Genomic DNA, 25,800 nt, shown 5'->3' on the forward strand with positions numbered 1-25,800 from the left:
AAATTGTTTCCCTGGCACATTTAAAAAAAATCCCCGCTAATCCGATTAATCGTGTCGAAACCCCATCAGATTCATCGATGATCCAAATAATCATTTGGTGCAGCCCTACTAATTAATATTTCATGGTTGATTGTGTCAAAGGCTTTCTGTCAATAAATATTCCAACTGCATATTTCTTTTGTTCAATGGCATTTGTGATTTCTTCAATTGCTTTTATTATTCCTAATGATGTACTGTTTGATCTAAAAACCATATTGGTTATTGGAGAGTAATTTGTGCTTTTCAATGAATATATCCAATCTATTATTAAATAGTTTTTCCAGTATTTTGGAAAATTGTGGAAGTAAAGACACAGCTCTGTAGTTGTTGAAATGATACTTGTGCCCAGCTTTGTACACTGGAATGACTTTGGCTATTTTCATCTTGTTTGGGAATTAACCAGTTTGAAATGATAAATTACAGATGTGTGTTAAAGGTTTTGAGATCCCTTCAATGACCTCTTTTACTGTTGTCATTTTTTTCCCCCAAATGTCCCTGTATCAGAGATTTTTCCTGCAAGATCAGGTGGACAGTTGCCATACTTCAGTTTTCTTGTGTATTCTTTAATTGGACAGCTTTCGTCATGTAATTGCTTAAATGCCTTAAAAATATTTCATATGCGCTGTCCACATTGTTTTCTTGGAATACTGCTTCCCAGTTTTGTGCCAATAATTCATTCCTGAATGCGTTTATTGATTCCCCTGACCTCATTCTCCGATATTCTTTTTGATTATTTTTCTTTCTATTGGTGTGGTTGTAATCATAGATGATAAAGACTGGTAGATGATCAGTGATGTCATTAATTAGAATACCACTTATTGTTTTATCCTCAATCAGTCAATCAATTTTATTTATATAGCGCCAAATCACAACAAACAGTTGCCCCAAGGCGCTTTATATTGTAAGGCAAGGCCATACAATAATTACGTAAAAACCCCAACGGTCAAAACGACCCCCTGTGAGCAAGCACTTGGCGACAGTGGGAAGGAAAAACTCCCTTTTAACAGGAAGAAACCTCCAGCAGAACCAGGCTCAGGGAGGGGCAGTCTTCTGCTGGGACTGGTTGGGGCTGAGGGAGAGAACCAGGAAAAAGACATGCTGTGGAGGGGAGCGGAGATCAGTCACTAATGATTAAATGCAGAGTGGTGCATACAGAGCAAAAAGAGAAAAAAACACTCAGTGCATCATGGGAACCCCCCAGCAGTAAGGATCTGGTTAGACACCATGTTTCTAAGATTTGTGGGGCTAAGTACAATAACTTCAGTTTTATCTGAGTTTAAAAGCAGGAAATTAGAGGTCATCCATGTCTTTATGTCTGTAAGACAATCCTGCAGTTTAGCTAATTGGTGTGTGTCCTCTGGCTTCATGGATAGATAAAGCTGGGTATCATCTGCGTAACAATGAAAATTTAAGCAATGCCGTCTAATAATACTGCCTAAGGGAAGCATGTATAAAGTGAATAAAATTGGTCCTAGCACAGAACCTTGTGGAACTCCATAATTAACCTTAGTCTGTGAAGAAGATTCCCCATTTACATGAACAAATTGTAATCTATTAGATAAATATGATTCAAACCACCGCAGCGCAGTGCCTTTAATACCTATGGCATGCTCTAATCTCTGTAATAAAATTTTATGGTCAACAGTATCAAGAAGCAGCACTGAGGTCTAACAGAACAAGCACAGAAAGCACAGAGATGAGTCCACTGTCTGAGGCCATAAGAAGATCATTTGTAACCTTCACTAATGCTGTTTATGTACTATGATGAATTCTAAAACCTGACTGAAACTCTTCAAATAGACCATTCCTCTGCAGATGATCAGTTAGCTGTTTTACAACTACTCTTTCAAGAATTTTTGAGAGAAAAGGAAGGTTGGAGATTGGCCTATAATTCGCTAAGATAGCTGGGTCAAGTGATGGCTTTTTAAGTAATGGTTTAATTACTGCCACCTTAAAAGCCTGTGGTACATAGCCAACTAATAAAGATAGATTGATCATATTTAAGATCGAAGCATTAAATAATGGTAGGGCTTCCTTGAGCAGCCTGGTAGGAATGGGGTCTAATAGACATGTTGATGGTTTGGATGAAGTAACTAATGAAAATAACTCAGACAGAACAATCTGAGAGAAAGAGTCTAACCAAATACCGGCATCACTGAAAGCAGCCAAAGATAACGATACGTCTTTGGGATGGTTATGAGTAATTTTTTCTCTAATAGTTAAAATTTTATTAGCAAAGAAAGTCATGAAGTCATTACTAGTTAAAGTTAAAGGAATACTCGGCTCAATAGAGCTCTGACTCTTTGTCAGCCTGGCTACAGTGCTGAAAAGAAACCTGGGGTTGTTCTTATTTTCTTCAATTAGTGATGAGTAGTAAGATGTCCTAGCTTTACGGAGGGCTTTTTTATAGAGCAACAGACTCTTTTTCTAGGCTAAGTGAAGATCTTCTAAATTAGTGAGACGCCATTTCCTCTCCAACGTACGGGTTATCTGCTTTAAGCTGCAAGTTTGTGAGTTATACCACGGAGTCAAGCACTTCTGATTTAAAGCTCTCTTTTTCAGAGGAGCTACAGCATCCAAAGTTGTCTTCAATGAGGATGTAAAACTATTGACGAGATACTCTATCTCACTTACAGAGTTTAGGTAGCTACTCTGCACTGTGTTGGTATATGGCATTAGAGAACATAAAGAAGGAATCATATCCTTAAACCTAGTTCCTAGTTCTCAAGTTCATTAGTGTATATGTTGTCAATCAAGGTGGCACAATTGAGGGTGATTCTGGTGGGTCTGGTGATTTTTGGGAATAGACTCACTTTACATTCCACTGATAAAGTCATCTGTTGTACTGTGCTTATATGGATTTAATATATCAATGTTGCACCTTCTCCCATGCCTCCGCTGGATCATCCAGATGGTCACTGGTGAACATCACACGGGCCTGGACATGCTGGCTTACTAATGTAATCTTTGTGACTGGGGTCTCAGTTCTCTTCAGGTCATTGACCAGGTCCTCCCATGTAGTTCTGGGCTTTCTCAGAATCATACCCCACGAGGCGAGTTCTTGCATGGAGCTCCAGACTGAGGAAGATTGACAGTCATCTTGTGTTTCTTCCATTTTCTAATAATTACGCCAACAGTTGCCTTCTCACCATCCCAGCCTTGTGCAGGTCTACAATTTTGTCCCTGGTGTCTTTAGACAACTCTTTGGTCTTGGCCAGGGTGGATAGGTTGGAGTGTATTACCTGTCTTTTATACAGGTAATACAGTCACATCCAGCTGTCAAGAAAGATGATTTGGACAATGTTTGCACATGCATTTGTTGTGTTATATACAACCTACATTCATTCTGGACTAAAGATAGAAGTGGAGAGCAGGCTCATATACATGCCTGCAGTGTTGTGATGATTGAAGAAAGAGACTTAAATGTACACAAAACTTTTTATCTTGGAAAAAGGATGTGTATGAACAATTCTGTCATTGTACAGAAACAGCTTTGGGGCCTGATTTCCAAACGTATTGCAGTCAGATTTTATTTTTATCTGACTGCAAGTCAGATAAAAATAAAACCACGGCTGATGTGCAAGTAGCTATTACATGTTTGCAATATGTGCTTGTAACTGATTCCATGGACATACTTCTCTGGAATAAATGAACAGATGAGTGTTTTGTACTCCCTGAGTCTTAGCTCCATCAGCCCAGTTTCATCTCCTAGAGCTCCTGCCAGCAGCCAGTCAGACAGACAGCGAGAAGACTGCCAACAACAAGAGAGCAGCAGTGAGTTTCTGTTCACAAACAAAACTAGAATTAGATTTGATTGGTTACACTCCAGAGTTATTGTTGGATGTGCATTGTTTGTCTTATGTATTTATGTATACACATATAGCTGACTCATGCCCAGCTATAGTGGAGACAACATGGGAGGATTCCTTCAGTGAAACTTTAGAGAAGGATGTGCAGGAGGCTCATCAGATGGTGTCTGCTTTACAGGTATGCACACTTTAAGGTTTGAATATGGTCCTTATGAACATCTGTGACAAGTGAATGCTTTGGGTTTTCAGTTGGTCTCAACTGCCATTTTGAGTTTGGTGGCTGGAGTCCCTTACCAAAAAATAGTACTGATAAGTATATAAAAAGTAAACTAGAAGTATACTTGAAACATACTTGCATATACTACTTTTTGGTAAGGGGTGTCTTTAGACATTGTCATCCAATGGCAATTCTAATCCATTTACATTTGTTCCGCAAATATGATTAGTTAATCGTGTGAGATTTCCGACCATAAAATATAGCGGTGACGGTGGCAAAATGTTTGATGGTTTCACATTTGATGTATTACTCTGTGCCCTGACCGCGTTGCTACGTAGATGTCAATAATGGCGCTGTCAGCTGAGAGCGAGACAAACTAGTGCAGTGACAATGATGCCGAAATGGGTGAATTTAATCTATCATATGAAAGTATTGATATGGATTCTGATACAGAATTACTCAATGCAGTTGACGAGATGGAGAAATCTGTAGGCCTGCTCACAGAATTTCCAGTTTGGCGTGAAGACGCTGTTGCTACGGTAAGCTTTGCTGACTGAATTACTTACAGAAAAATAAACCATGCAAACGATGGAATTGGATTGTGTCTGATGATTTGCGAACGTTAATGCTGGATTACTTTCGCAAATATACATATGATGTGTTGCCAGTAAAACTCCTTTTTACCAGCTCCGCTAATGCGTTGCCAGTAAAACTCAATTTGCGACCGTAAAATCCAGCATTAATGTCTGCATATCATCAGACACAACAGGGTTATTCCTAATTCTAATCCAGTTACATTTGTTCTGCGAATCTGATTGGTTAATCGTGTGAGATTTCAGACCATGAAAAATATTGAATAGACAGTGGCAAAATATTCGACCATTTCACATTTGATGTATTACTCCGTGACTTGACCGTGTTGCTGCACAGGTGTCATAATGGCGCTGTCAGCTGAGAGCGACAGAAACGTGGCATTGACGCTGCCAGCTGAGAGCGATAGAAACTGGCGGCATTGACGATGCCAAAATAAGTGGATTTAATGGATTTAATTGGATTGATTGATGGATTTACAGTGGATTTAACTCAGTGCAGCTGATGAGATGGAGAAATCTGTGGGTCTGCTCACATAAAGACACTGTTGCTATGGTAAGCTTTGACGAGCCGACAACACCCTTTCACAAAGATTCGTCGACCGAATTACTTATAGAAAAATAAGATGTGAAAACAATGGAATTGGATTAGAATGGGAATAACCCTGTTGTGTCTGATGATTTGCAGACGTTCATGCTGGATTACGGTCGCAAATATCCGTTTTATATCTTTTTATGAACGTATATTTTATATCCTATGTATATAAATATCCGGTAAAAGTCCTTTTTACCGGCTCCGCTACCGTGTCGCCAGTAAAACCCAATTTGCGACCGTAAATTCCAGCATGATCATCCGCAAATCATCAGACACAACAGAGTTATTCCTTAATTGGATACACGGTATTTCCAGTTGTTCATCTGATCAATATACAGGTGCATCTCAAAAAAATTAAAAACGAATACCATGAAAACTTCAATATTTTTTATTAGGTATTTCAGAAAGTGGGTGGCACGGTGGTTTAGTGGTTAGCACTGTTGCCTCACAGCAAGAAGGTCCTGGGATCACTTCTTGCTATAGTCCTTTCTGTGGGAAGTTTGCGTGTTCTCCCCATGTTTGCGTTGGTTCTCTCGGGGAGCTCTACCTTCCTCCCACTTCAGAAACATGCATGTTAGATATTAGTATTGTGTAGTATGCTGTAAGTATTACGCTACTTGACTGGCTCCAAAAAGAACGTGTACCTCATAGATTCTCTACAGGATATTGTCAAGAGAAAGATGAGACACCAGACCCAACAATACAGACAAGCTGAAAGTCACTATCAAAGCTTCCATATGGGCTTCTATAACACCTCAGCAGGGCCACAGGCTGATTGCTTCCACTCCGCATTGATGCAGTAATTCATTGAAAGGGAACATACCTTTCACAAGTTTAACATTTCTGCATTATAATTCCTTTATTTGTTTACCTTACAAAATATGTTAATTATTTTGAGATACACATTTTATATTTGTTGGAGCTGTAGGCTGTAATGATCAAACTAAAAAATAAATAAAAATGCTTTAAACATTTTACTTTATAATGCACTGAGTCAAGAATGTATACAATTTTCACTTCATGAAATACCTGACAAAAAATACTGAACTTTTTCCACAATATTCTAATTTCTTTAGATCCAACTGTAACTAGTCTTTTGGTTGATTGTTGACCCCCAAACATGAATCTGCTCCAAATCGTGAATTATCTGCAAACCATTAATGTAAATTTACGCAAACTGTGAATATCCATGAACCGTTGATAATTTTGCTGCAAACTGTGAATAAAATATCCTACAAAACCTGAACGCAGGTCTCACAAAATGTAAGTCCCAAACCTGAATATCATTCATGATATATATTTTCTTTCAGTTTAAGTAGTTTACGGATCAGTTACTTCAGGAAATCTTGATCGCAAACCCTGTCTGTGCAAAAAATGTGTTTCTTGGTGGGGGGCTGTCACTACACCCGGTGAGGTGAGCCCCGAGCGAGCTCTCGCTTATGTTGTCAAGTGCCTGGTCCCGCTGGCATGACCCGCTCAGAGAACAGTAGCAGGTGGGGAGTTTGACTGGGGCAGTACACCTGTCAAACGGTAACGCAGTTGTCTCTCCTAAGGCAAACTCAGGGAGGACAGAACCCGCCCATGGAGCAGAAGGATAAAAGCTTGCTTGATCTTGATTTTCAGTATGAATACAGACCGTGAATGTAGGACCTCATAATCCTTCTGACTTCTTGGGCTTTAAGCAGGAGGTGTCAGAAAAGTTACCACAGGGTTAACTGGCTTGTGTCGGCCAAGCGTCCATAGCATTGTGACTTTTTGATCCTTCAGTGTTGACTCTTCCTATCATCATGAAGCAGAATTCACCAAGCGTTGGATTATTCACCTATTAATAGGGAACATGAAAGAATCTAATGGCCCGGTCACACAGCATACGACAATTCCTGAGCGAAGGGAAAAAGTAAAAAAGTCACAAATTGTTGAGAAAAGGTGGACGAACGAGGTTTATCATCAAATAGTCTGCAAATCAAGAGTGCAAAAGGAATGAAAGAGGAACAAAATGAAACCGAAGCTAACATTGATCTCCACGCTTTAAACAAAACCCTGTCTGCGTCCTGCTCTGCGTTCCAGCTGCAAAGAGAAGCACGTGATCCAACCCACTGTGAAGATCTGTGCGCACGTTGGTGGATCCACCTGCTCTGGTTCCTTGTCCAGAACAAAAGAGAGATCATCTCCTTCATTATCAGAATCCTCACTATCTGGTTCAGACTGACAGCACGCTGCATGCTCCGTCTTGCTCCAATTAAAAAAAAATGCTGGTGTGCTGTGGTGCTGCTGTATCACTGTATTATGTTACTAAGTCATATATATTGATTTATAACAGAAAACTGTCAAAAGGGGAATAAATATAAGTGTAAAGATGATTGAATGTATCAGAGCAGTAAATGATGTCCGTTGTTAACGCAGTGCCACCTGAGGGATCGAAGGTCATGAGCATTCGATGTTGGTTTTCGGCCTCGCCGCTTATGTGTAGAAAGTTCTCCAGATTCTCTGAATCTTCTGATTATATTATGGACTGTAGATGATGGAATCCCTAAATTCTTTGCAATTGAACTTTGAGAAACATTGTTCTTAAACTGTTGGATTATTTTTTTCACGCAGTTGTTCACAGAGTGGTGATCCTCGCCCCATCTTTGCTTGTGAAAGGCTGAGCCTTTTGGGGATGCTCCTTTTATACCCAATCATGACACTCACCTGTTTCCAATTAGGTGTGCTTTGAGCATTCATCAACTTTCCCAGTCTTTTGTTGCCCCGTCCCAACTTTTTTGAAATGTGTTGCAGGCATCCATTTCATAATGAGCAAATATTTGCACAAAAACAATAAAGGTTATCAGTGTGAACATTAAATATCTTGTCTTTGTGGTGTATTCAATTGAATATAGGTTGAAGAGGATTTGTAAATCATTGTATTCTGTTTGTATTTACGTTTTACATAACGTCCCAACTTCATTGGAATTGGGGTTGTACTACAATTCATATTTAATACATGCAAGCAACTAGTATGGCAGAGCAGTGAGCATTATTTTGTGAGCTTCATCACAGATCTGTTGATAAACTTTGAAAACTAACTTCATACATTTTAAAAGCTCAAACATTGGGGTATGAAAATAAAGACTGGGGTATAGTATTGGATGAACAACTGCTGGGAATCTCATTATTAATGTCTATAATGGTTTGTGGGGTTAAACTCTGACATGATGTTTTTAATATAAGCCTAATAAAATAATAAACCGATTTAAGAACCTGTATAGTAACAGCTAATTGATATGTTATATTATGAAATAATACAGGAGATCTTTTTTATTTTTGTGTTATTTTTTTGGACTTGAAGGTACAAACTGGTTTCCAGTTACAGTCTTTGTGTGTGTACCCCCCAGGCCCTGCTGCTGGATGGCTCACTCCCTGAGAATATGCACAAAGAGTCATTTAGTTTGGAACAAGGCACCGCCGAGCAGCAATTGGTACTATTAAACCTTAAATATTCAGTTTTTCTTCTTTCATTTTCAGTCTGGCTGTCTTTCTCTGCTGTTTCTCTCTCTCATTTACACCACTGTCTGCCTTCTCTTTGCTCCATTTGTTCAGTTCAGATCACATTTCTGTTTCTTAACTGAGGGTTTGTGTGCGACTATGTGCTTGCATGTGTGTCAGCAACATGGGTATCAGTTTCACTTCTTTCTCATTCTAGTGAGGTTCTCACACATATCTCTTGTTTCTCTCCCTTTTTATCTCATTCTTTGCAGGTAGTCATCCGCAGTCGTTTGGATCAGAGTATGGACGAAGCTCAGGAGCTCAAGGTAAATAACTGAAATAACTGGATCTTTTGTTGTCTTTATTTGTTTGTTAGTTGAGAGCATACTTCTTCTGTGACTGCGTAAATACATGTTTGAAATACACACCGATTAATATTTAATTCAGAGTGCATATTTGGTGCTTGTTTTAGAGGGAACTGTTGCACTGTAAGCAGGAGATAAGAAACCTGCAGGCGGTCAAGGTAAGACAAAGACATGAATTATCTTCTTCAGCTGTAGACTGGTGTTGATGATTGCTTTTCTGTTGATTTTGTGCATGTGCAGGAGGCCCAGCAGCAAAGGTTATGCACTCAAGAGGCATCAATTCTGCAGATGAAGCAGGAGCTGCTCAGAGCTGGCATAATGAAAGATGAACTCAGCAACCAGAATGTATGAAATCTTTTAATTAAACCTGACGTACAAACCTGTTATTTTGAGAGAAATAAATAATTTCCGTAAACTGGGTTTACAGTGAAATTTACAAAATTAGATTATTCATATTGTAAGTTTCATATATGTTAATACAAAGATCTGGACTATTATTACGTCCGCCAAGGATGTAATAAAATAATTGGCGTTTATTTATTTATTTGTCAAGGTACAACACCAATTCCAATGAAATTGGGATGTTGTGTAAAATGTAAATAAAAACAGAATACAATGATTTGCAAATCCTCTTCATCATATATTCAATTGAATACACCACACAAAATAATTAATGACAAGATATTTAATGCTCAGACTAATAAACTTTATTGTTTTGTGCAAATATTTGCTCATTTTGAAATGGATGCTTGCAACACATTTAAAAAAACCTGGGACATTGGTATGTGTTACATCGCCTTTACTTCTAACAACACTCAATAAGCATTTGGGAACTGAGGACAATAATTGTTGAAGCTATACGACTTCGGTTGTTCAATAGTCCGGGGTCTCCGTTGTCATATTTTGCGCTTCATAATGCACGACACATTTTCAGTGGGTGACAGGTCTGGACTGCAGGCAGGCCAGTCTAGTACCCGCACTCTTTTAATACAAAGCCACGCTTTTGTAAAATGTGCAGAATGTGTCTTGGCATTGTCTTGCTGAAATAAGCAGGGACGTCCCTGAAAAAGACGTTGCTTGGATGGCAGCATGTGTTGCTCCAAATCCTGGATGTACCTTTCAGCATTGATGGTGCCATCACAGATGTGTAAGTCGCCCATGCCATGGGCACTAACACACCCCCATGCCATCACAGATGATGGCTTTTGAACTTTGCACTGGTAACATTCTGGATGGTCTTTTTCCTCTTTTGTCTGGAGGACACGACGTCCATGATTTCCACAAACAATTTGATATGCGGCCTCATCAGACCACAGCACACTTTTCCACTTTGCATCTGTCCATTTCAAATGAGCTCGGGCCCAGAGAAGGTGGCGGCGTTTCTGGATGTTGTTGATGTATGGCTTTCACTTTGCATGGTAAAGTTTTAACTTGCACTTGTAGATGTAGCGACGAACTGTGTTAAGTGACAATGGTTTTCTGAAGTGTTCCTGAGCCCACGTGGTAAGATCCTTTCCACAATGATGTCGGTTTCTAATGCAGTGCCACCTGAGGAATCGAAGGTCAGGGGCATTCAGTGTTGGTTTTCGGCCTTGCCGCTTACGTGTAGAAAGTTCTCCAGATTCTCTGAATCTTCTGATTATATTATGGACTGTAGATTATGGAATTCCTAAATTCCTTGTAATTGAACGTTGAGAAACATTGTTCTTAAACTGTTGGACTATTTTTTTATGCAGTTGTTCACAAAGTGATGATCCTCGCCCCATCTTTGCTTGGGAATGGCTGAGCCTTTTGGGGATGCTCCTTTTATACCCAATTATGACTCACCTGTTTCCAATTAACCTGTTCACCTGTGGAATGTTCCAAACAGGTGTTCTTTGAGCATTCATCAACTTTCCCAGTCTTTTGTTGCTGCTGTCCCAGGTTTTTTTGAAATGTGTTGCAGGCATCCATTTTAAAATGAGCAAATATTTGCACAAAAACAAATATCATTTTGAACATTAAATAAAAGGTGATGGAAACACAGTGGTAAACATACCGCTGTCCCAGCTTTTTTGAAACATGTTGCAGGCTTCCATTTCAAAATGAGCAAATATTTGCACAAAAACAAAGTTTATCAGTTTGAACATTAAATATCTTGTCTTTGAGGTGTATTCAACTGAATATATGTTGAAGAGTATTTGCAAATCATTGTATTCTGTTTTTATTTACATTTCACACAACGTCCCAACTTCACTGGAATTGGGGTTGTATTTATTTGTTAAGGTTTAATCACTGCAGATCTGCAGTGATTAAACCATTACTTAAGAAATCTAATCTTGACCCTAATGTATTGATAAATTATAGGCCCATGTCAAATTTATAATTTTGCTCTAAAAGTTTGGAAAAAGTGGTTTCGCGGCAGCTCATGGACCACCTTACTGAGAATAGTCTTTTTGAGCCACTGCAGTCTGCTTTTAGAAGATGTCACTCCACAGAGACAGCGCTCACTGAAGTAGTGAATGCCCTTCTGTGAGCAATGGACTCGGACACCACTATGGTTTTGGTGCTGTTGGATCTTAGTGCTGCTGATCTTAGTGGTATCAAATCCTTATGTGGTTGACATCTTACCTGTCCAGTTGTTCTCATTGTGTTTTGTACAGTAACACTACCTCCAATCTTAGTGACATGAAGTTTGGGATTCCACAGGGATCCGTCTTAGGCCCCCTGCTTTTCTCCCTTTGTGTGGCACCCCTTGGGCATATGCTGCTGCGTTTTGGGATTACCTTTCATTGCTGTGCTGATGATACTCAATTGTACAATTGTACTCAATTGGTAATCTTATTGACATAAAATCTTTAGAAGACTGCCTTGCAGCAGTGAGATGCTGGATGTCTAGTAACTTCCTACTTTTAAACTCTGATAAGACTGAAATGATGGTTCTTGGTCCAGTGAGCTATCGGCATCAATTTGACCAGCTGGCGCTTAGCTTAGGTTTGTGTGTTATACATCATACGTACAAAGTGAGGAACCTTGGGGTAATTTTTGGTCCTACGTTGTCTTTTGACTTCCACATTAGAGACATTACGAGGACTGCTTTCTTCCATCTGCGAAATATAGGGAAGATTTGTCCCATTCTGTCTATGGCTGATGCTGAGGCTATGATACATGTATTCATCTTTTCCAGATTGGACTTTTGCAATGCCCTATTTTCTGGTTTACTGCAGTCCAGCATTAGGGGTCTGCAATTAGTTCAAAATGCTGCTGCCAGACTTCTAACATGAAACAGAAGGCTTGATCACACACCTGTTTTGGCATTCCTTTATTGGCTCCCTGTCTCTTTGAGGTTAGATTTTAAGGTGCTGTTATTGACCTATAAAATCATTCACAGACTGGTACCTCCATACCTGGCTGATATGGTTAAGCCCTATGTACCGGCTCGGGCCTTGCGCTTGCAGGGTGCAGGACTGCTGTGTAGTCCTAGGGTGAATAAAAAGTCTGCGGGTCACAGAGCCTTTTCTTATCATGCCCAGGCTCTGTGGAACTATCTCCCTGCACGAACACAGCAGTTGGACTCTGTGGAGATTTTTAAATCCAGATTAAAGACTATGTGATTTCGTGTTTTCTTTTATTCTGTTTTATCTTTTATGTTTTTATTCTTTTATTGGTTTTTTTATCTTTTGATTCATGTTGTTTTTGTGTTGTGTGAAGCGCCTTGAGGCGACCACGTTGTGAGTTGGCGCTATACAAATTAATAAAATTTGAATTTTGAATTTGAAAGAGGGAGTTATGTATGTATGCATGATCAATTGTGCGTTATAGGCTGAGCTACTGTGGAAGCTGGAGGAGTGTAACAGACTTTGGGGTGAAAGCAAGGTGAGGCCCTGCAGTCCCTCTGTTTTATCAGTTTGCTGTAAGTTATTGCACAGTGTCTAATTGTAACAGAAAATTGACATTTTTTGAAACATGTTTTCAAAATAAAGAGCCCTACCTCTCTCTTTGGTCTTAATCATTGAGTGTAGAAGGACATGGGACAGAAGGACAGACTGCTTCAGCAGCTCAAGCAGAAAGTTGAAGAAAGCCAACAGCATCAGGTTTGTTAATTTTCAAACTTTTGTAAAGGATGTTGACCAAGCTACACGAGTGAAAAGTGAGAGATCAGTGCAGTGTGGTAAAATCTGAGTTCTAATATTACAGATTTTAAACTTCCCTTCAGCGCCTGCTTTGTAGTTTTCTGTTTTTATAAACCATATTTGCAACAGAATTCACCTTGAGTAAAGGTGACGGTACTTGGCATAGCATATATTATATATATTTCACACAGTAGCCACTTAAAAAAAAAAAAGAAGCATCTGTCCAGATATATTTTGATAGAATTAAAGTTTTTATATGTGCTTAGTTGATATCAAGCTGCACATTGATGAATTTATCTTTTCGACAGAATGAATTGCAAAGAAAACTGGAGCATAAAAACGGTGTGTTGCAGGAGTTAATGAGTCGGGATCTGCAACAGGTAATATTGTATTTCTTCACATTACTATAAAGCAAGGGTGGCCAAGTTCGGTCCTCAAGAGCCACCTTCCTGACACTCTTAGTTGTCTCCCTGCTCCAACACACCTGAATCCAATGAAAGACTCGTTAGCAGACTTTTAATGAGCCTTTCATTGAATTCAGGTGTGTTGGAGCAGGGAGACAACTAAGAGTGTCAAGAATGTGGCCCTCGAGGACCGAACTTGGCCACCCCTGCTATAAAGTCTTAAAATACACTGTAGTGACTATGATATCTAAGACTGGATCTACCTAGGCAGTTGTTGATGTAAAATAAGACATGCATTACATAGATGGCACGTTGTCTTTTTTCAGATTCCCACCGGAACAGAAAACAATGGATATTCACACTCAGGAAATTCAACTCCTTCTATCTCAGGGGTGAGTACTGTTTCCATTAATAGTGCTGTTCAACCCCTGAAAATAATTATTTCATATTAGAAATGCGAAATGTTTGTGTTAATGCTCGGATAGCAGGCAGAGGAGGTGCAGCTGCTGAGAGATGCCCTCCGAAGTTTGAGGAATAACTTCAGAGATCACGACCCGCAGCAGCATACACTGGACACTCTGGAGCAGGGCATAGTCTCACTCATCGACAGGCTGCATGTTCTGCACATTTATAAGGTACATACACAGTCATAGACACACTGGAGTTGAAGCTGTTTTTTTTATGTCTGAAAAACTGGAAGTAGCTCAAACTGAGCCAATAAAAATGTAAAAGAGGGAATAAAACTGGGTCAGCAGCAAGAGCCATGTGGTGTCACATGAACTGCTGGTGGGAAAATGATAATCATTTGAAAAGTACATACAGTCTTCTTGAAATCAGACTTCTTGGTGCAACAGTAAGTGCCAGTGATAGAATAAACACAAGGGGTCTTATCTTAAAGATCTCTTTTATAACTCACAGTCTAAAGTGTGTAGTGGAAGTGCATTTGGGATGTGACCAGCTCTATGTCGCTGTTCACACAGCGCATAATCTCAGCAAATACTAAGGCACAGGGTACAAAGGGGTTGTATTCAGTTTCTAATTAATCATGGGTGCATTTTGGGTGTAGCATGAAATAAAACAATCACTTTGCCATTACTTTAAGAGCGGTGTTGCACTTGATCTGGTGTATTGGTATTTAGATGGTGGACGCAGATGATGGAACTGAGGTTTTGTGGTGAGGAAATACAGCCCCTGGCAAAAATTATGGAATCACCGGCCTCGGAGGGTGTTCATTCAGTTGTTTAATTTTGTAGAAAAAAAGCAGATCACAGACATGACACAAAACTAAAGTCATTTCAAATGGCAACTTTCTGGCTTTAAGAAACACTATAAGAAATCAAGAAAAAAAATTGTGGCAGTCAGTAATTGGTTACTTTTTTAGACCAAGCAGAGGGAAAAAAATATGGATGCACTCAATTCTGAGGAATAAATTATGGAATCGCCCTGTAAATTTTCATCCCCAAAACTAACACCTGCATCAAATCAGATCTGCTCATTAGTCTGCATCTAAAAAGGAGTGATCACACCTTGGAGAGCTGTTGCACCAAGTGGACTGACATGAATCATGGCTCCAACATGAGAGATGTCAGTTGAAACAAAGGAGAGGCTTATCAAACTCTTAAAAGGGGGTAAATCATCACGCAGTGTTGCAAAAGATGTTGGTTGTTCACAGTCAGCTGTGTCTAAACTCTGGACCAAATACAAACAACATGGGAAGGTTGTTAAAGGCAAACATACTGGTAGACCAAGGAAGACATCAAAGCATAAAGACAGAAAACTTAAAGCAATATGTCTCAAAAATCGAAAATGCACAACAAAACAAATGAGGAACGAATGGGAGGAAACTGGAGTCAACGTCTGTGACCAAACTGTAAGAAACCGCCTGAAGGAAATGGGATTTACATACAGAAAAGCTAAACGAAATCCATCATTAACACCTAAACAGAAAAAAACAAGGTTACAATGGGCTAAGGAAAAGCAATTGTGGACTGTGGATGACTGGATGAAAGTCATATTCAGTGATGAATCTCAAATCTGCATTGGGCAAGGTGATGATGCTGGAACTTTTGTTTGGTGCCGTTTCAATGAGATTTATAAAGATGACTGCCTGAAGAGAACATGTAAATTTCCATAGTCATTGATGATATGGGGCTGCATGTCAGGTAAAGGCACTGGGGAGATGGCTGTCATTACATCATCAATAAATGCACAAGTTTACGTTGATATTTTGGACACTTTTCTTATCCCATCAATTGAAAGGATGTTTGGGGATGATGAAATCATTTTTCAAGATGATAATGCATCTTGCCATAGAGCAAAAACTGTGAAAACATTCCTTGCAAAAAGACACATAGGGTCAATGTCATGGCCTGCAAATAGTCCGGATCTTAATCCAATTGAAAATCTTTGGTGGAAGTTGAAGAAAATGGTCCATGACAAGGCTCCAACCTGCAAAGCTGATCTGGCAACAGGAATCAGAGAGTTGGAGCCAGATTGATGAAGAGTACTGTTTGTCACTCATTAAGTCCATGCCTCAGAGACTGCAAGCTGTTATAAAAGCCAGAGGTGGTGCAACAAAATACTAGTGATGTGTTGGAGCGTTCTTTTGTTTTTCATGATTCCATATTTTTTCCTCAGAATTGAGTGATTCCATATTTTTTTCCCTCTGCTTGGTCTAAAAAAGTAACCATTACTGACTGCCACAATTTTTTTTTCCTGATTTCTTATAGTGTTTCTTAAATCCAGAAAGTTGCCATTTGAAATGACTTTAGTTTTGTGTCATGTCTGTGATCTGCTTTTTTTCTACAAAATTAAACAACTGAATGAACATCCTCTGAGGCCGGTGATTCCATAATTTTTGCCAGGGGTTGTAGATCTGTGTGCAAAAGCATTCAAGCAGACCATCGACCTGAGCAACATCCATCAATGCTCCCTGAGATGAAACTTGCAATTTGCTGCTGTAATACCATCTCCTCCTTCCTCCATCTCTGTCTACCTGATCCTTATGCAGCACACACTGCCCCACCCCCACACATATACATACATGTGTACACACCCCCACCACTGTCCTGGACCATCCTGTGTCTGCCCCAGTGACTACACCTTTGACAAAATATGATATTTTTTCATATTTCAAAATATGAAATATGAAAACATATGATGCGACCCACACTGGTTCTCAGAGCTTGGATATACACTATCTAACCTACATATCCAATGTCACGTTATCAAAATACTGCAGGGCAGGGGGAAATCTCCAAGACGCAAAGGTCCTCACACAGACCTGGACTCCTGGTCTCCCACAAGTAAGATGTTCCTGATATATACCTGTCTCATCCCACAAACCAAACCAGCAAAAAAATAATTAAATCTGTTTTTCTTAACCATTTTTCTAACATCCATTACAGAGGTCTGTCAGTCCCATAGCAGCTCTTCTGCCGCCACAAAAATCCTTTATTTCACTGGAAAGTCCCCAACACCTTCTATGATCAGCATACCTAAGAGGTTTGTATGTGTACACATGAGCTTACGGTACAAATGTACTGCAGAGTTTGTTTTTTTGCACAATTCACCATTGTTTATTTTTTAATTATTCACTTTCTTGACTGTGCATTTATGACATTGCAAGGAAAAGTACATTACCAAGCAAAAGTGATTCTGATAACTCTAAAACAGCAGTTTGTTTAACAAAATGTAATTAATATTAAGGTGCAGCCATAATAATAATCATCAGAACCATTGTCTAATTACATTTTGAAATCACAGAATGTCCCATTGGGCTTTTCAAAGTCTGTCACATGCAGCACTTTCTGTCCTCAGAATTCATAGGATGACTACAATTCCAAGGATACTGCAGTTGAAGAAAATCATAGTATTAATTGTAAAAGACACATAGGGTCAGGGACACAATGGCCTAATGGCGACTTCTGCTCCTACTGGCAGTTAGGATGGGTTAAATGCAGTAGACACATTTCATTGTGCAGGGAACATGTTCTTCTGTGCATATGACAATAAAATTTCTTTGAATCCTTGAAAAACAGAACTGTGTGTGTGCGGTGGGGAGGGCAATTGTCAAATGCTGTAATTGTTTTAAATCATTTTTGTCATAATACAACCCCAATTCTAGTGAAGTTGGGATGTTGTGTGAAATGTAAATAAAAATACAATGATTTGCAAATCCTCTTCAACCTATATTCAGTGAATACACCACAAAGATAAGATATTTAATGTTCAAACTGATAAACTTTATTGTTTTTGTGCAAATATTTGCTCATTTTGAAATGGATGCCTGCAACACATTTCAAAAAAACTGGGACAGGGGCAACAAAAGACTGGGAAAGTTGATGAATGCTCAAAGAACACCTGTTTGGAACATTCCACAGGTGAACAGGTTAATTGGAAACAGGTGAGTGCCATGATTGGGTATAAAAGGAGCATCCCCAAAAGGCTCAGCCATTCACAAGCAAAGATGGAGCGAGGATCACCACTTTGTGAACACCTGCATGAAAAAAATAGTCCAGTTTGAGATATACTTTATTGATCTCACAGTGGAGAAATTATGTTTACACTCCAGTTACCTCAGACAGCAATTAGTCCACAATTATTGCTTGTTTACCATAATAATGGCACACATCAGAATTAAAGACAGCACATACACATTTGACATTGTTTATGTGCACTAAGTTTAAGAACAATGTTGCTCAATGTTCAGTTGCAAGGAATTTAGGGATTCCATCATCTACAGTCCATAATATAATCAGAAGATTCAGAGAATCTGGAGACCTTTCTACACATAAGCGGCATGGCCAAAAACCAACATTGAATCCCCGTGACCTTCGATCCCTCAGGCGGCACTGCATTAAAAACCGACATCATTGTGTAAAGGATCTTACCGCGTGGGCTCAGGAATACTTCAGAAAACCATTGTCAGTTAACAAAGTTGCTACATCTACAAGTGCAAAAAGCCATACATACATCAACAACATCCAGAAGCGCTGCCGCTGTCTCTGGGCCCGAGCTCATTTGAAATGGACAGATGCAAAGTGGAAAAGTGTGCTGTGGTCTGATAAGTCCACATTTCAAATTGTTTTTGGAAATTATGGATGTTGTATCGTCTGGACAAAAGAGGAAAAAGACCATCCAAATTGTTACCAGCACAAAGTTCAAAAGCCAGCATCTGTGATGGTATGGGGGTTTGTTAGTGCCCATGGCATGGGAAACTTACACATCTATAATGGCACCATCAATGCTGAAAGGTACATCCAGGTTTTGGAGCAACACATGCTGCCATCCAAGCAACATCTTTTTCAGGGGTGTCCCTGTTTATTTCAGCAAGACAATGCCAGGCCACATTCTGCACATGTTACAACAGCATGGTTTCATAGTAAAAGAGTGCTGGTACTGGACTGGCCTGCCTGCAGTCCAGACCTGACGCCCATTGAAAATGTGTGGTGCATTATAACTCGCAAAATACGACAACGGAGACCCCGGACTATTGAACAACTGAAGTCGTATGTCAAACAAGAATGGGAAAGAATTCCACCTACAAAGCTTCAACAACTATTGTCCTCAGTTCCCAAATGCTTATTGAGTGTTGTTAGAAGGAAAGGTGATGTAATACAGTGGTAAACATACCCCTGTCCCAGCTTTTTTGAAACGTGTTGCAGGCATCCATTTCAAAATGAGCAAATACACTCAACAAAAATATAAACGCAACACTTTTGGTTTTGCTCCCATTTTGTATGAGATGAACTCAAAGATCTAAAACTTTTTCCACATACACAATATCACCATTTCCCTCAAATATTGTTCACAAACCAGTCTAAATCTGTGATAGTGAGCACTTCTCCTTTGCTGAGATAATCCATCCCACCTCACAGGTGTGCCATACAAAGATGCTGATTAGACACCATGATTAGTGCACAGGTGTGCCTTAGACTGCCCACAATAAAAGGCCACTCTGAAAGGTGCAGTTTTATCACACAGCACAATGCCACAGATGTCGTAAGATTTGAGGGAGCGTGCAATTGGCATGCTGACAGCAGGAATGGCAACCAGAGCTGTTGCTCGTGTATTGAATGTTCATTTCTCTACCATAAGCCGTCTCCAAAGGCGTTTCAGAGAATTTGGCAGTACATCCAACCAGCCTCACAACCGCAGACCACGTGTAACCACACCAGCCCAGGACCTCCACATCCAGCATGTTCACCTCCAAGATCGTCTGAGACCAGCCACTCGGACAGCTGCTGAAACAATCGGTTTGCATAACCAAAGAATTTCTGCACAAACTGTCAGAAACCGTCTCAGGGAAGCTCATCTGCATGCTCGTCGTCCTCATCGGGGTCTCGACCTGACTCCATTTCGTCGTCGTAACCAACTTGAGTGGGCAAATGCTCACATTTGCTGGTGTTTGGCACGTTGGAGAGGTGTTCTCTTCACGGATGAATCCCGGTTCACACTGTCCAGGGCAGATGGCAGACAGCGTGGGTGGCGTCGTGTGGGTGAACGGTTGTCTGATGTCAGTGTTGTGGATCGAGTGGCCCATGGTGGCGGTGGGGTTATGGTATGGGCAGGCATCTGTTATGGATGAAGAACACAGGTGCATTTTATTGATGGCATTTTGAATGCACAGAGATACCGTGACGAGATCCTGAGGCCCATTGTTGTTCCATCCAAGAACATCACCTCATGTTGCAGCAGGATAATGCACGGCCCCATGTTGCAAGGATCTGTACACAATTCTTGGAAGCTGAAAATGTCCCAGTTCTTGCATGGCCGGCATACTCACCGGACATGTCACCCATTGAGCATGTTTGGGATGCTCTGGACCGGCGTATACGACAGCGTGTACCAGTTCCTGCCAATATCCAGCAACTTCGCACAGCCATTGAAGAGGAGTGGACCAACATTCCACAGGCCACAATTGACAACCTGATCAACTCTATGCGAAGGAGATGTGTTGCACTGCATGAGGCAAATGAGATACTGACTGGTATCTCCCCCCCCCCAATAAAACAAAACTGCACTTTTCAGAGTGGCCTTTTATTGTGGACAGTCTAAGGCACACCTGTGCACTAATCATGGTGTCTAATCAGCATCTTGATATGGCACACCTGTGAGGTGGGATGGATTATCTCAGCAAAGGAGAAGTGCTCACTATCACAGATTTAGAATGGTTTGTGAACAACATTTGAGGGAAATGGTGATATTGTGTATGTGGAAAAAGTTTTAGATCTTTGAGTTCATCGCATACAAAATGGGAGCAAAACCAAAAGTGTTGCGTTTATATTTTTGTTGAGTGTAATTGCACAAAAACAATAAAGTTTATTAGTTTGAACAATAAACATCTTGTCTTTGTGGTGTATTCAATTGAATATAGGTTGAAGATGATTTGCAAATCATTCTAGTCTGTTTTTATTTACATTTTACACAACGTCCCAATTTCATTGGAATTGGAGTTGTATAAACATCTTTGAGCACCATTTCCTGTGTGAAAGCTGCCATGCAAATATAGTTTATTATTCTTAATACTACTACTGCTAAAATTAGTAATAGTAGCAAAGCACAAACACTAAAATTGCCCATTCAGATGTGTCAGTCTCTTAAATGGACAGGCTGGGTGAGGTGACTCTCAAGGATGTGAAGGCAGCTGTGGATCCTGAAGGAAACTACAGGTACCACTTCAAGGCCTTGGACCCCGAGTTTGGCACCGTGAAAGAAGAGGTAAGAGGCGATTTTAGTGCTTGTACTGTCTGTAGCTAACAGGTTGATAGACACAATGAGAAATCTGTGAATTTTGGGAAACACTTCCTGTATTTACATGGAGTGAAATAAACTTAATGTACTGTTTATTTCTAAAATGTCATGCAAATACTAACCTTTGTCTTCTTTGCTGGGTTATTGGCTTAGCCTTTTATAAAATTAAAGTTAACAAAAGTCCAGGTCCTGACAGAGTGTGTGGGCGTCTGTTAAAGACATGTGCATCAGTACTCAGCCCTATTTTCATTCAATTTTTAATATGTCTTTGAAGGAACAAATTATTCCAAAAATATGGAAAGAAGCTGATATAGTCCCTGTCCCCAACTCTAGCTGCCCAAAGACCTTGAATGGAATCTCACTGATTTAGAAGATCTTCACTTAGCCTGGAAAAAGAGTCTGTTGCTCTATAAAAAAGCCCTCCGTAAAGCTAGGACATCTTTCTACTCATCACTAATTGAAGAAAATAAGAACAACCCCAGGTTTCTTTTCAGCACTGTAGCCAGGCTGACAAAGAGTCAGAGCTCTATTGAGCTGAGTATTCCATTAACTTTAACTAGTAATGACTTCATGACTTTCTTTGCTAACAAAATTTTAACTATTGGAGAAAAAATTACTCATAACCATCCCAAAGACGTATCGTTATCTTTGGCTGCTTTCAGTGATGCCGGTATTTGGTTAGACTCTTTCTCTCCGATTGTTCTGTCTGAGTTATTTTCATTAGTTACTTCATCCAAACCATCAACATGTTTATTAGACCCCATTCCTACCAGGCTGCTCAAGGAAGCCCTACCATTATTTAATGCTTCGATCTTAAATATGATCAATCTATCTTTGTTAGTTGGCTATGTACCACAGGCTTTTAAGGTGGCAGTAATTAAACCATTACTTAAAAAGCCATCACTTGACCCAGCTATCTTAGCTAATTATAGGCCAATCTCCAACCTTCCTTTTCTCTCAAAAATTCTTGAAAGGGTAGTTGTAAAACAGCTAACTGATCATCTGCAGAGGAATGGTCTATTTGAAGAGTTTCAGTCAGGTTTTAGAATTCATCATAGTACAGAAACAGCATTAGTGAAGGTTGCAAATGATCTTCTTATGGCCTCGGACAGTGGACTCATCTCTGTGCTTGTTCTGTTAGACCTCAGTGCTGCTTTTGATACTGTTGACCATAAAATTTTATTACAGAGATTAGAGCATGCCATAGGTATTAAAGGCACTGCGCTGCGGTGGTTTGAATCATATTTGTCTAATAATAGATTACAATTTGTTCATGTAAATGGGGAATCTTCTTCATAGACTAAAGTTAATTATGGAGTTCCACAAGGTTCTGTGCTAGGACCAATTTTATTCACTTTATACATGCTTCCCTTAGGCAGTATTATTAGACGGTATTGCTTAAATTTTCATTGTTACGCAGATGATACCCAGCTTTATCTATCCATGAAGCCAGAGGACACACACCAATTAGCTAAACTGCAGGATTGTCTTACAGACATAAAGACATGGATGACCTCTAATTTCCTGCTTTTAAACTCAGATAAAACTGAAGTTATTGTACTTGGCCCCACAAATCTTAGAAACATGGTGTCTAACCAGATCCTTACTCTGGATGGCATTACCCTGACCTCTAGTAAACTGTGAGAAATCTTGGAGTCATTTTTGATCAGGATATGTCATTCAAAGCGCATATTAAACAAATATGTAGGACTGCTTTTTTGCATTTACGCAATATCTCTAAAATTAGAAAGGTCTTGTCTCAGAGTGATGCTGAAAAGCTAATTCATGCATTTATTTTCTCTAGGCTGGACTATTGTAATTCATTATTATCAGGTTGTCCTAAAAGTTCCCTGAAAAGCCTTCAGTTAATTCAAAATGCTGCAGCTAGAGTACTGACAGGGACTAGAAGGAGAGAGCATATTTCACCCATATTGGCCTCTCTTCATTGGCTCCCTGTTATTTCCAGAATAGAATTTAAAATTCTTCTTCTTACTTATAAGGTTTTGAATAATCAGGTCCCATCTTATCTTAGGGACCTCGTAGTACCATATCACCCCAATAGAGCGCTTCGCTCTCAGACTGCAGGCTTACTTGTAGTTCCTAGGGTTTGTAAGAGTAGAATGGGAGGCAGAGCCTTCAGCTTTCAGGCTCCTCTCCTGTGGAACCAGCTCCCAATTCAGATCAGGGAGACGGACACCCTCTCTACTTTTAAGATTAGGCTTAAAACTTTCCTTTTTGCTAAAGCTTATAGTTAGGGCTGAATCAGGTGACCCTGAACCATCCCTTAGTTATGCTGCTATAGACGTAGACTGCTGGGGGGTTCCCATGATGCACTGTTTCTTTCTCTTTTTGCTCTGTATGCACCACTCTGCATTTAATCATTAGTGATCGATCTCTGCTCCCCTCCACAGCATGTCTTTTTCCTGGTTCTCTCCCTCAGCCCCAACCAGTCCCAGCAGAAGACTGCCCCTCCCTGAGCCTGGTTCTGCTGGAGGTTTCTTCCTGTTAAAAGGGAGTTTATCCTTCCCACTGTAGCCAAGTGCTTGCTCACAGGGGGTCGTTTTGACCGTTGGGGTTTTCCATAATTATTGTATGGCCTTGCCTTACAATATAAAGCGCCTTGGGGCAACTGTTTGTTGTGATTTGGCGCTATATAAAAAAAAAATTGATTGATTGATTGATTGAATGAATATAGGCCTGTTGCACTTACATCAATTGTAATGAAAATTTTTGAAAAATTTGTACGAACTGAAATCTTACGGTTGGTGGAGGGGGAGCTTGACCCTTTACAGTTTGCATACAGGCCGCACAGGGGAGTTGAGGATGCCACAGCCACTTTATTGAATCTTGTTTTGAATCACCTGGATGGGCACAGAGCCCATGCCAGGCTTTTATTTGTGGATTTTACCTCAGCTTTTAACACCATCCAGCCCCATATTTTAACTAACAGGCTTTTAGATCATTTTAACTTGAGTAAGAATCTAGTGGGGTGGATTCTGAACTTTTTATCTGACAGGACACAGAGAGTGAGAGTCAATGGTGTTTTATCTGATCCTGTTTGCACTTCCACTGGTTCACCACAAGGGTGTGTTCTTTTACCACTGCTGTATATTTTGTATACAAACGTGTCAAAGCAAGTATGAGAACAGATTCATTTTAAAATATGCAGATGACTCTGTCATTGTGAGCTTGCTGAAGGATGGGGAAAGTGGCCATGGGCCGATTGTCAATGACTTTGTTGAGTGGTGTGAGGCCTCTCACCTCATATTAAATGTGTCTAAAACCAAGGACATGGTCATGGACTTTAGGAAGAGTGGTCAAACTCATAGCATGACCACCTCAATCAAAGGTGAGACTGTGGGGCAGGTCACCACATACAAATACCTGGGAACTGTAATTGACTCTGGACTGACCTTTGTAGCCAACTGCGAGGAAGTCTTCAAGAAAGGACAACAGCGCTTGTACTGTCTCAGGAAACTGGCTGTTTTTAATGTTGTCGAACTCTTATATCCTTGTTCTATTGTGCTTTTATTGAGTCCATTTTATCATTCTCTTTAGTGGCTTGGTTTGGGTCATTATCTATGATGAACAGGAACTCTCTAAACAAGATAGTTACATGGGCGAGTAAGCTGACTGGGCAACCACAGCTGAGCCTAGACTCACTGTACATCAGACAGTTACAGCGGCTCAGCTCTAGTATCAGCCAGGACCAATCCCACCCTCTGAACTCTTTGTTTGTGCTCCTACCGTCTGCTCAGAGATTTTCTGTTCCAAAATGTAGAACAAAGAGATTTAAAAACAGTTTTGTTCCTGCAGCAATATCTGTGCTAAATAAAAATCAGCACCACTAAGAACAATTGACTCTGAACACTTTAAGTCCTGGTTTGTTTTTACTGTTTATTTATTCATGTTGCATTGTATGTATGAGTGCATGGTTTGGGGATGCCCCTCTCTTCTGAACTGCAAACCTAATTTACCTACAGGTACAAATAAAGGAACCTGAACCTTAGTGTGTGTGTGTGTGTGTGTGTGTGTGTGTGTGTGTGTGTGTGTGTGTGTGTGTGTGTGTGTGTGTGTGTGTGTGTGTGTGTGTGTGTGTGTGTGTGTGTGTGTGTGAGAAACCCCCGACCCAGAGGGGACAATCCATCCTTTTCCAACAGAGGAACATAGTCTCAGATTTGGAGGTGTTGATCCTCATCCCAGTTACTTCACACTCTGCCTCAAACCTGCCCAGTACATGTCAGAAGTCACTGTCTGATGAAGCCAACAGAACCACATCATAAGAGAAAAGGAGAGATGTAATTCTAAATTCACCAAATGACGCAATCCAATCCCTGGCTGAATGCTGTTATCTGTGTGAAGTTTTGAGGATGTGGAGAACTGAAGAGGAAGATGTCTTATTTCCTCTAATAGAGGGTATGCATGTGACTTAGTCAAAGCCGGAAGCCA

General features: G+C 40.1%; 1 protein-coding gene and 1 long non-coding RNA gene across 5 annotated transcripts in view; one reads left to right on the plus strand and one right to left on the minus strand.

Moving 5' to 3' along the window:
- Positions 1-25,800, plus strand: part of LOC117517417 (dixin-like) — a 45,848-nt gene that overhangs the window by 12,889 nt on the left and 7,159 nt on the right. For 2 of the 4 annotated variants that reach the window (XM_034178421.1, XM_034178422.1), the window contains exons 6-19: positions 3,719-3,813; positions 3,923-4,026; positions 8,625-8,708; positions 8,988-9,041; positions 9,188-9,238; positions 9,321-9,425; positions 12,882-12,935; positions 13,082-13,153; positions 13,501-13,572; positions 13,923-13,988; positions 14,082-14,231; positions 16,838-16,901; positions 17,004-17,100; positions 21,210-21,318. In XM_034178421.1, the coding sequence (XP_034034312.1) occupies positions 3,719-3,813; positions 3,923-4,026; positions 8,625-8,708; positions 8,988-9,041; positions 9,188-9,238; positions 9,321-9,425; positions 12,882-12,935; positions 13,082-13,153; positions 13,501-13,572; positions 13,923-13,988; positions 14,082-14,231; positions 16,838-16,901; positions 17,004-17,100; positions 21,210-21,318 (1,177 nt within the window). The remainder of the gene's footprint in view (positions 1-3,718; positions 3,814-3,922; positions 4,027-8,624; positions 8,709-8,987; positions 9,042-9,187; positions 9,239-9,320; positions 9,426-12,881; positions 12,936-13,081; positions 13,154-13,500; positions 13,573-13,922; positions 13,989-14,081; positions 14,232-16,837; positions 16,902-17,003; positions 17,101-21,209; positions 21,319-25,800) is intronic. The other 2 variants (XM_034178424.1, XM_034178425.1) reach the window with 2 other exon arrangements.
- On the minus strand, positions 753-25,081 carry LOC117517421. Its single transcript, XR_004562722.1, has 4 exons — positions 25,071-25,081; positions 10,395-10,400; positions 7,254-7,258; positions 753-867 (listed from the first exon to the last, which is right to left on the minus strand). It is a non-coding gene; the product is annotated as an uncharacterized LOC117517421 (long non-coding RNA).

Source organism: Thalassophryne amazonica, chromosome 9 (assembly GCF_902500255.1).
Source record: "Thalassophryne amazonica chromosome 9, fThaAma1.1, whole genome shotgun sequence".
NCBI lineage: Eukaryota > Metazoa > Chordata > Actinopteri > Batrachoidiformes > Batrachoididae > Thalassophryne > Thalassophryne amazonica.